At 42.3% G+C, this 11,901-nt stretch overlaps 1 protein-coding gene across 1 annotated transcript in view; it reads left to right on the top strand.

Annotated features, from left to right (window-relative positions):
• The first annotated feature begins 630 nt into the window (after nucleotides 1-630).
• Nucleotides 631-11,901, top strand: part of EMILIN2 (elastin microfibril interfacer 2) — a 35,998-nt gene continuing 24,727 nt past the window's right edge. The window contains exons 1-2 of the mRNA XM_064507257.1: nucleotides 631-897; nucleotides 1,009-1,131. Of these exons, the coding sequence (XP_064363327.1) occupies nucleotides 773-897; nucleotides 1,009-1,131 (248 nt within the window). The 5' untranslated portion in view covers nucleotides 631-772. The remainder of the gene's footprint in view (nucleotides 898-1,008; nucleotides 1,132-11,901) is intronic.

The following is an 11,901-nucleotide window of genomic DNA, read 5'->3' as shown; positions in this document are numbered from 1 at the left end:
AACAAGAAAACAGGGAGAAGCCTGCACAAAGGAGTTCCTGGTGTAGGCAGACACGGTTGGACAGGAAAATGTAAAGGGTACTTGTCAGGGCTGAATGGTTTTGATGAGCTGTTGGGTCAAAAAAGGGAACGACAACCAAGTCAGCGAGGCCATGCCTAGGGGGACCAGGGGAAAGGGCCACCGAGGCCAACCTCCTGTGTGACCCCATGCCATGGTCTCCCCCATGCGCACACGTATTCATTTCCCCAGGCCTCCATCGGCCGGACGTGACCCAACCCCGGGGCCGTGCTCCCCGGGGCTCAGAAGCTGCCCCCTCACGCCCAGCCCGGTGGCCCAGAGGGCGGCTGCCGCCGTCGTGTCCGGGTGCAGGCTGCGCGGAGGCAGTGGGGCCTTGTGTGGGGCACAGGCCCGCCATGGGGCTGCCGGGGCCGCAGCGGGCCCCCCAGCCCGCTCTGCCCCGGGGGCCGCCGCTTGCCCCGCTTGGGCAGACAGCGCCGGGCCGGGGCAGCCTCGCTCATGGCGGCCGTCGGCGTGTGGCGCAGCAGTGGGGGCGAGAGGCGGGAAATGGCGGGGGGGCGGTGGCCCGGCGCCTCCCGCGGCCGGGCCAGGGCGGAGGGGAGCGGCGCGGCGTCTGTCGGGGGGGTGTGAAGTAAAAGCGGAGGGCGGGAACGGGCGGGGGACACTTGCGTCAGTGCGGGGCCGAGGGCGGAGGGACGGACGGGCGGGCGGACAGACGGAGGGAGCCGCAGGCAGCGGCCGCCGGGTGCCCGCCATGGAGCTGCGGCTGGGCGCCGCGGCGCCCGCGGGCTGGGCGCTGCCGCTGCTGCTCGCCCTGGGCGCCGGGCTGAGCCAGGGCAGCCCGCACCTGCGCTACAGCCGCCCGGGCTCGCGCAGCAAGTGAGTGCGGCGGCGGGGCGGGCGCGGGCGGGCCGGGGCTGCGGGCGCCGCCGGGGCCGCGGGCGCCCCGGGGGCGGCGGCGGGTGCGAGCTCAGGGCCGTGTCCCCGCAGGAACTGGTGCGCCTACATCGTGACCAGGAACGTGAGCTGCTCGGTGCTGGACGGGACGGAGAGCTACGTCCAGGCCCAGTACCAGTGCGCCTGGAACCGGTTCCCCTGCCAGCCGACGCCCGTGTGAGTAGCGCCGCGAGGGGGCCGGGCGGCTGCCTCCCCTCACGCTTCCCCCTGCCGAGGCGGCGGGGAAAGGAGCGGGTCGGGACGCAGAGGCTTTTGCAGGGGGTGATGCAAAGTCACTTGTTTGGTTTAAACTTCGCGGGATTAATCTAAACCGTTGGTAGAGCAACCGCATGCAGGGCGGTGTGCAGCAAGGCTGCGTGATCTCGCAGGGGAGCAGGAGGCAGGGAAGAGCCGTTTCTCACCGCTCTGCTGGCTAAAGCTGGGACGAACCCCCTTTCCTCAGTCTCCCCGCTTGAAAAGCAGTAATAGTTGCACTTTTTTGTTTGTAACTGTCGATGATACAAACTCTGTGTGAAACTGTTCCAACTCCTCCAGCAGTCAGTGGAAGACGCCCATATGTTTTAGTGGGATTAGGCTCCGACTTGGACTGAGGTGATTGTTATACAAAGAAAAATTAGTTTTATTTTGCTATGTGAAAGTGAGGATGTGACTGATACTGCTAGGTCCTGGGTGCTGCTACAGTAGACTACATGCACTGACGGCCCTGGGTCCTGGGGGAACAGATATTGGGCATTTGACATTTGAATGCATTGGGTTTTTTTTGCTAAAAGATAACTTTTCTATTGGGATACATCAACATTGGAATTTGAGGCAAATATCAAAGGCAGCAGACAGCTGAGCAATCGCTGTGTGATTTCCCTTGTTTCTCTTTTGTATTTGAGCATTGAACTGGCCATTTTGGAGTTGTGGTTGAGTTTCGAGGCTGTGCAACGGGCACCCTCTGTTAGCCTAAGCCACCGCAACAGAGATGTGGAGGAATGAGGAGGGGCTGAACTGAGCTCCTCGAATACATAGATCAGGAGGTTTAAAGGTAGAGAATTTTAGAGGTGGTAAAGTTGGGTTTTCCTATCTGATAGTAGATACCAAAGAAGTTAGAGAGACATTGCTGCTGGCTGAGGAAATTCCTGAGTCAGTCGCTCAAGTTGGTGAGAATTTTGGCAGAGGTCAGAAGGGGAAGCCGTGCGTGAGCAGGGGCTCCGACTGGATGACCTCCAGCAGTCACCTACCCTCTAAATTATTTTGTAATTCTGTGAAATGTCGTTGTACATTGTCTGTTCCTATACTCTTCCTAAACATCTGGAATTGGGTGTTGTCTGAGAGAGGATATAGGGCTAACTGGACATTTGGTCTCATCTACCTATTGTGGCCAATCTTGTGTTCCTTTTCTGTTCTTTGAGGATGCAATTAGATCCTTATCACAAGTTTTTGTCTCCTGAATTTGACTTGCTTTGGTGAACATAAATATTATTTTCTTGATAACCTGAATGGCAACTGCAAAATATTTCCTCATTTTTAATACCAGAACATTTGATGTACCTATTACAGCAGTAACTGATTAACACTGAAAGCAGCTTGAATATCTTTTAAGCCGATCATAATCAAAATCTGAAAATTTTACTGTGTCTAAAGCTCTCTTTTTATAGGTTGTGAGTTTTATTTTTCTCTCTGTTGCTAAGGTATACACATTTTCTTTGTAACAGAGTAGGAAGAGGAACTAACCTAAAGAGTTTGAAATCTGTGGTCCAAATCCTGCAAATCCCTATGCACAGGAGTAACTTCATTCACATGAAGAGTACAGTAGGAATAGTGGTGTGAAGAGCAGAATGTGTTTAAATACATTTGCTAGCTCAGAGCCTAATGTTGACAAAAATAGGACAGGAAAGCACTGTAAAAGAAACAAAGAAATGATTGTGAGGACTTCTCTGAAGTTACTTCTTTTTTTTTCTTTATACACTTACATAGAGAAGTAAGAATGAAATAAATAGTAGATATTCTTTGGAATAAACTACAGTCCCTTTGTTGTGTGCTTCTGATACCCTTGGTTTATCTAAGAAGTCATTCTGCTGTAGAATGTAGGATTTATTTCCTAAAAGGTTAAGTTGGGATTTGGGAAATTATTACCCTAGGGTATCATTATTTAAACATTTTTATAGGTATTTGGACATTTTATAGGTATTTGTGCATTTTGTCACTGAAAAGTTAGTACTGTGGCTGATTAAGATGTCAGGGATAAATGTGATTAAAGTGTGGCTATTTAAGGAAGAGAGGGAGTAAAAAGAAAAAGAAGGGCACTTTGAAGTGTGTTCTCTTTGAAGTACAGAGTGTTCCTGATTTATTTTTCTTAAAACTATGACTCGTTAAGGAGGAAGAAGCTTTGTTATTAGAAAGAGGTAGGAATGAAAGATATTTATGCATTTACTCACTAAAAAGAATTGTATGTTTTGAAAATTTAATATTGTTTCATAAATAACAAACTCCTTCCCTCTTCTTGTTGTTCATTTCCTTTCTTTGCATTCTCATGAACAGTTTAGTAATTTAAATGTATTGTCCTCTTGGCTAGATCCTACAAACTCTTGGGGACTGTGATCAAGGACTCTGTAGCCATCCTTTGGTAAATGTAATCGCTACGGGTTAAGGGTTAAGATGTTGTTTGCTTTGCCTCTTCTGATGTAGAGTGCATTGGGACATCTGGTGGTACTTCAGATGCTCCAATTCATGTTCCAGTGCTTTTGTGCAAACCCATTTGCACCAGTAAAGTTTAATTAATAAGCCAGCCTGTGAACAGGAACAGCTGAAGCACAGGAATGCGTTCCGGTTTTCCGTCTTTGCTACAGAGCAGGAAAACAGGACTTCCCTCTCTTATGGAGGGATGGAGGAAGAGAACTTCAGGTAGTAAATCAAGTAGAAAAATTTAGGCTGGGAGGAACCTCTGGAGGTCACCTAATCCCCCCATCCTCTGTCCCCCGCTCACAGCAGAGCTAGCTTCAAAGTTAGATCAAGTTGCTCAGGGACTTGATGAAAGGATGTTTATCAGATCCCCTAATTCAAGTAACAGTCTCCATTAATTCTACTCTTATGAATAAAGACATATGTGAGCTCAAGTGTATAAGAAGCCAGGTCACCTGCCTTTAGCTTGTGAGGAGTAGTTTTCATGACTTAGTTTGAGCTTGCCGTCCTAACACTTACAATCGACACATAATAAGCAACCCAATTATTTTACTATATTGCAAATATTTAGAAAACAGTCAGGAAAATGAAAAATGAATCAATAGCTAAATTAGCAAGCCTCTCCAAATCTTCCAGTGTGCAATATTTTCCACCTTCTTGTCATATGATACTTTCAAATGATCATAAATGAGCCTACTCCCAAACTTATCACAGTTTCAAATTGCCATCAGTGCCAGCTGGAAGATGTAAGATAAAAGGCTCAAATAACTTTAGATACAGTTACTGCTAGTTATCTGTAATCATAAATGTTGGGGTAGGTGACAATATTTATTGGTAACACCCAGCTTTTAATCAGCAGTATACAAAGTGTGTTAATAAAATTATACTGAGTAAAAGTGCAACTATTTTTACTGAAAAACTGTATATCAGACTCTCAGTTTGGTTAAAATAGCTTCACTGGTTTATTGTTTTCTGGCAATCTCAGAAGGTCCTGGATGGAGAACAGCAGTCCTAGACCAGTAAGATGTAGTAAACCCTCATGTACTTTTCAACCCTCAAACAGTCCCTTTGGTGTTTTCTGTGAGAATATTTGAGAGCTGGAAATGAAGCATGCAGAGCGGTGTCAAATGCTCAGCACTGGGCAGGATCAAACCTAAGAGATACAAGTCAGTACAGGATCAGGGTCTGTGTTTGCCTCTGGCTTCTGGCAAGGCATATCTCATAAGAAAATTCATGATAGACAAGAAGTTGAAGGGTCAGTGAGGGCTGTTTCATGTTTCCTCTCCAAATATCTAGAAAGGTCTTTGGGATTTTTTCTTTTTCCTGCTTAAAGTTAGGGTTTTTTTTGTATGAAGCACAATTTCTTTGTACAACCTCCAGCTAGCTGACTGCATAAGCAGTTTAGCCTAAGGGATGGTGCACTGAAACAGTAAGGAAACTTAAACAACTTCAGAACATACTTGAGTTTCCTGGAGTGCTTGTTTGATAGTCTTTGAGAGCCTGCTGGGTGTGGTGAACTTTCCTGGCCGTCTCCCTGCGCTTGAAATTAGGCATCTCTTTCTCCTCACACTGAAAACAACACCGTCTTTCTTCTCTATGAATTGGACAGGGAATTTTCTTTTTGTACATCATTCAGAGCTTGAGGTCACATTTCAAAAAAAATCACAAACTGTTCCTCAATTCATATCAATGTAAATAATTACGATCTTTATGTTTTTCTGGGAAATAGATGACCTGCAGGTGTGGGGCCTCTCTTGTTAAGCGCTAAACTGTTGCCGGAATAACAAATTGGTAATCTTAGGGTGCCACTGACCCATTTTGGGCCTGTTATCTCATAAATCACCCCAATAACCAAGAACTAGTCTGCACCATTAGAAGGTGGGCAGTGCTGGTTTTACACGTTGCAGGTTATTGCTCCTTTCCTCCCGTAGACGTAAGGACATCTGACCTTTCTTCCACATTCACGTCTCATGTTTCTTCTCTGCTCCAGTTCCCTTCTGACCCAGTCTCCTGAAAAGTATCAGCTCTCCAAACAATACTGTGCTTTATTCTGAAAGTTGGGATCCCAGCTAATTCCACAGGTTAGCTCTTGCATTCATAAAAATACCGGTGGGGTGTGTGTGTGTGTTTATTTTTCTTTCCTTGTATGTTCTCAAATATTCTGTGAGGAGTAGCACTTTCTCAGGATGTTCCTAGAAATAAGCTTATTTCACAGGTAGGGGAAGCAAAAGAGATACTAGTGGAGCTCCGTTTCTCAGGCAGCTTTAGCAGGAGCAGTGCTATGCTCCTTAGTTGCCTTTTCTAGAGCTGTAAGGTGAGAAACTCATGCCCCACTGCTGCGAGAAGCAGGTTTGGATATTGCTAACACAACCTGTTGCTGAGTCGCCTCCTGTACTATCACTGTTAGATCACATCGCAGTGCTGCTCTACAAAATCTTCCTGAAGTCCTTTTGAGATAGTTGTATTTTCAGGGTTCTCCTATCCCATTTTAGTTAGTGTTTTGTAGTAGCTTATGGTTGAGCTGTCAGCTTGTGGTTGACTGGCATTTGTTTATCTTACTGGTGATAAAATGGAAGGATACAACCATGTAAAAATTAAAAGACTGGAAATCCCAAGAACAAAGCTCTGTTTTGAGCTTTGCCAAAGGCTGTCTGTGGCAGGAAGTTACTTAAATGCATCATATGACTTGGTTTCTCTGCTCATAAGAGGAAGGTGTCTACCTAGCTTTCAGGAGTGGTAATTCATGAACATTAAGAATATTAAAATTTTAAATCTTGGGAATGATTTGTGAGCATTTCCTGCTGCACTTCAATGGTCAGCTTTCTAAAAATAAAAACCTTGGTGACTGAGGTGTGTGTATCACTAGAAAAATAATAACACAGGCCCTTGGTTGTTTCTTCCCCTTCCCTATCTTAGTTACACTTCGAGGGTGGCAGGTAAGGAGAAAATTCAATTTTGAGTCTCAGTTGTTTCAGATAGAAAAACCCTGAGACAAGTGGCATTGGAATTCACTGTATGGATAACGAATGGTGGCACTTCCAGAAATTTTGGATGGAAATATAAATGCAGTTCTGTGGTGGTGTGTGAGAACAGTTAAGCTTTTTATCTTCTACCAGTTCCTGTAATCCTCTGCCCCTCTTATTTAAAAAAATACTCTGAAGTAAAATGCACTCAGATTCTCTCAGATGCACTGAACTGATGTTCAGCATTAAAGAGAACCATGTGAGAGATTAGGCATAGTGACCTGATTTTGGTAGCGTGATTCTCTGCTCCTTCCCTGGCACCAGCAGATGAGGTGACAGTATTCTTTAGGGATGGAGAAAAGCAACTTTTCTTCCTTGGTCCTGAAGTGCCAATGTTCTGGGGATGGAGTCGAAAGAAGGGATAAGACTTGTTGCGCTGTGTTTCTGCCTGCTAGCAACTTCTTCCAAACTGAAGGCAATCTCTGCTCCCATTGTGCTGCTTGGGTGGTGTGAAGGAAGAAAGTACTTCGTCTGTAACAGCCATTCCTATTTCATGACACATTTAGTAAAATTGCAGCATTTTGGTACTCTGATACTCCAGCATTCTTTGCAGTGAGGTGGCTGGGTGGGTTCCTTGTTGCGTGGACAACACGCATTGCATTCCAGGGTACAGACGTGTAATGCTTTAACTTGTTCTCTTGCCTTCCTCCAGTTCCAGTGCCTGTTAATGCTCTTAGCCAGTAGCACTTCTCTATTCAGGATTTAGCTCCAAATAGTCCAACTGGTGCAAATCCATGTGGTGCACTCTGTATTTTTGTGCATATCTTACTAAAAGCACCCTTATGTGCATGTGCCTGCTTAGAGAAGCTCAGCCTCCTTGGCAGTACATGTTAGTGGAGATCATCGTAAGTTCCTATAGTCTACAGAGATGCCTCAAAGTTATGTTTTCCACAGCACAGAATTTTGAAACACTCTCGCTTGCTTTTGAGAACGCGCATTAAGGTCTGATCAGTATACTATATAAAGGCCTGGGCCTGGCCTTTGGGAACTTCAGCTGAGATGGCTGTGATTGTGCCAGGCATTGGACTGGTCAATAAAGTCAATGGCAGTTTTTCAAAGGAAAAGTAATGTTCTGTTCCCCACACCTTAGCTCCTATTGACACATGCACCATCCTTTTCTCTGTAAAAATTTTGGAAAGCAAAAATGCCAGCTAAAGCAGGAGTAGCAGCAGTGGAAAGATAAGACTTTCTTGAGTCCATCAGTAAATACCAGCTTAGGGTCTCTAATGTCAGATCAAAATCAAAAACTGTTTTGTGTTTATTAGGAATCTTTCAAAACAGATTTTTTTTACTGCAGCATTTAATTTGGATTTATTATTGACTCTATAGCTTTTTTTCATTGAACACCTAGACTTTTGTTAGGCTAATCTGTCCCTGTCAAAACATCTTTTTACCACTTGTGGTAAGTGCCTTAGGATAAACTCTTAATAAAGACATATTTTTTTCTTAAATTAAGCTCATTTGTGAGTTAGAACGCAAGATAACTGTCAATGCTGCAGTGCAGCAGCAAGGTTTTGTAAAAGGGCAAAATCCAGAAGTGGGATTTAGCTCACCCTAACTTCAGTTGTATAATGTGCAGTGGGATGTATGAGATCATGGGAGCTCAGACAACCACAGTAATCAGTGGTGGAGCGACTAATCAGTACAGGTCAGTGGTGTCCAGCATGCTGTTTAGTTAATCAGATGTAAATAATTACTGTAGGAATGAGATGCAACGCTGGTTAGATGCAAAGCTCTGCTGGCTGTGGTGACTATGTTACTTTTAGCCATAATGGAAATACAGACATCTAGTGTGCATCAATGCCTACACTTGTAGGCATCTGAAATTCGGGTGTGCTGAATTACACTATTACAGTCAACTGCTAAAGTCTCCTTGATTTCACTGGAACTAGAATTTCTGCCACAATTTATAGGGGCTGCAGCTAGGCCTTGAGTCTTGGGAAATAAAAAAAAATTGAGATGAACTGGTTCTAGTTTAGTAACTGTGTGAGATAAATGGCTACATTAGGTGTATTTTCAGTGGAAGCTTTTGTGGAATGAAAAATATTCGTTCGAAATACGATTGCATTTAGTTATATCTTATAGGTAGCATTCTGGGTTTTTGTTGTTGGGTTTTTTTATGTGTTTCTCCTGCACTCCCACTGCTATACTACTGGGACATGCAAGAGCAGACTTTATAGCATTTACAAAAAATGGATCTACACTCAATAAAAGCATTCTATAGTGAAGATTAGTTAGCTTACATTCAATAGGATCTTGATTCACAGACTGCTGAAGTTATGGGACCTGTTCCAGTGACTATAGAATTTTGGGCCAAGTTTTAAGTTTTGTGCTCAGAGTAAACACAGTACACTGCTTATGCAGAAACATATGCAGCTTCTGCAGTCCCTTCCTCACAGTGAGGATGTGGTGGCGCTTATCTCCTTGCATTTCCCTAAATGCTGAATGCTAGAATTTAGTTACACAACTGAGCCATATGTTTTCCCACCAATTTCGTCCAAATGTTTCTGATTTGTTATATCGTTATTAGGTGACATTCCAAATAGCAGTGCTAACTGTTTCCTTCTGTGGTTTAGCACCATGAGAAAATTATAGTATGTTCCCAAGTCAAAACGTCTAGCACTTGCAGCAAACATGCATTTTAAATTAAACATTTTCCAAAGAAAACCACTTTTCTCTCTCTTGAAGAATATTTGAAAACTATTGCCACACTGTGCAAGTTCATTTTATTTCAGTTGTGAAATATTCAGATATTAAACCTAGAATTTCAATAGTGCGTTAGTGTTCTAAATTTGTTTTTTCCTCGTTTGGTCAGCATGTTGAGTTCATAGTGAAGGTGGTAGGCACTGGTAGTTAAATACTGCAATGGAAAGACTCCTAAAAAAACAGCTGTTCTTATTTTTTGTTTTGTGAGGAAAGATTAGAGACTGTTGAAATCAGTTGTCTTTGTTCCAGCTTTTTAGAAGAATGATTTCATTTGTATTATTTAACTCAATTCACCGAAGAAATATGACCATCTTAGACTAGAAGTTTGCACAAAGGTGGGGTGAATAGGCACAATAAGTGTGGTTAAAAACATAAACTGTCCGCGTTAGGAAAAAAAATACTATCTTTGAGACACTTGTAAAAATAACTGTGATTATTAATACTCACTTTAACAGAAATCCAAGTCAACTGGAGGCAAACAGTGTTTCACACTTCTACATTATAGTCCAGCACATACAGGTATCAAAGTGGAATCTTTTTTTTTTTTTTTTTTTTTTTTTTTCCCTTCCCTCTCAGAGACTTATGGAACCTTTGAAACTTTTGTGAATCTTTTTGACTAAAGTTGCTTCACTGGGTAACTGTGTAAGGAATCACATCGACATGATAAAATATCAGAAACTCAGGCACGTTATGTTCTACCCAGCAGTATGGAGAGACAACATTATAATGGCATTTTCTTTCCTGCTATGCTGAGCACATTTTGTGTGTTCTGACGTGAAATGTGAATGACTGAGTGATTTTATTCAAAATACTGCAAATGTAAATAAGCACATACCTTATTTGTATATTCTGGTAGTTCCCAATCCTGTGTTATTAAAATATGTAGTATTATAAGTTATTCTTAAGATATGCTCCCTAGCAGAAAGTTATGTTTTGTTTTGTTTTGTCAGCATTGTAACAAGAATATAATTGTGTTCAGTGCTGTTAGACTGTTGTGTCCTGGCAAAATCCTGGAAGTCTACAGCTCCTCCACCGAATCTCACTTTGTGAGCAAAGTTCTGGCTTTAAAAAACGTACTGCATGTTTGAGAATCTCACTTAGGCTGGGTGCATGTTGCTGACTGTCATGTGTCTGGAGGGTCCCAGCAGGATCACGGCATTCCTTGTGTGAGCAACTTCCACAGCTCTGCGTGAGGTACATCATCAGTAGCAAAGCTGTAGCTTGTAAGATGTGATTTGAAGTAATCTCTATGTGACTGGGTGCAAATTAGAAAAGTGTTAGGATAAGATCCGTTTTCCCTGCCTTACATGACTAATCTTAGTGAAGTTGATGGAACTAACTGTGTGATTAAGTGAGCAAGACTGGCGACATAGGGAAGCAACAGTTCTTGCTAAGTAAATTCCAGTATAATTTCTGAGCTACACCGGTATAGCTGACTTGATACCACAGTTAAAACTTGAAAGCTATTGTATGCCTAGCTTTTGAAGCATTTTGAATCTTGCTGATTTTTTGCTCCAGGAGAATTGTGTTTTAAGGTTCAGATTGTATTTGATGTGCCATAGCTGAAATCAACAAAGAACTGATTGTCTGTTTGGGCTTTCAGGCTTGCAAGAATTTACAAGGAATAAATTTAAGTGCTAAGAGGTTTTTAAGTCATAGATACCGTCTTTTTATTTTGTAATTTAGAATGGGAGAATCATCCTGTATTTAAAATAATTTTTTAATTAAATCATATTAAAATACTTTAAGTCTACGGTTTGTCATTTATTGTATAATTACAAAATTATGAAATAACAAAAAATTACAAAGTAACAGTAAGAATATTGGATTTGCTCATTTTCTATATATAAGATAGATTGTTTTAAAAGTTATATAATTTGTGCATATGAAAACTGTTAGGCTTGATTCAATTTGTTTATATTTGTCTTTTATATTTGCTTGTGTCTTTCAAGTTACACTTGCCTAAATTTTGAAGCCATTTGAAGGTGACTACATTGATCAAGGTGACTAAAGAGAAAGTATGCAAAGAAAAACTTGTCAAAAATGTGTTAGGAATGACAGAAAGAGTACAAGCAAAATCCTCATCCCACTTGAGCAAAGTAGTGCATATTTTGCATAAAAGCTTTTTTTTCCCTTCTATAAAGTTCAGTTTAGCTATATCTTTTAATGGTGTTTGGTGAAGATAGTCAAAATAACTTAATTTTCAGAAAAGAGTTTGGCTGCAGAAGTTCAGAAAGGAACACATACCAAGTTTACGGCAGTTAAGTGCATTATGGAAATCAGGAAAAAGTATGTACTGCTATTTCCTGCATCTGAAAGTTGATCTAGAAGTTCAAAGTTTGTATTTCAGCTATGTGGTGTTTGTAAGAGTGATTGTAATGGCTCTTAAACCACTTCAAAACAATAAAACATCTAGCTAATCTTGTCACTCCTCTGACTCCAGAAACTAGTTCAAAGGCAAGGAATCATACCCAAATAACCTATATAAGACGTGGTTTAGTACTTTAGATAAGGGAGAAGGAAAAGGAAG

This window comes from Dromaius novaehollandiae, chromosome 2 (genome assembly GCF_036370855.1).
Source record: "Dromaius novaehollandiae isolate bDroNov1 chromosome 2, bDroNov1.hap1, whole genome shotgun sequence".
NCBI classification, from domain to species: domain Eukaryota; kingdom Metazoa; phylum Chordata; class Aves; order Casuariiformes; family Dromaiidae; genus Dromaius; species Dromaius novaehollandiae.
The sequence above is the reverse complement of the archived record's forward strand: the minus strand, read 5'-3'. Positions and strand labels throughout refer to the sequence as shown.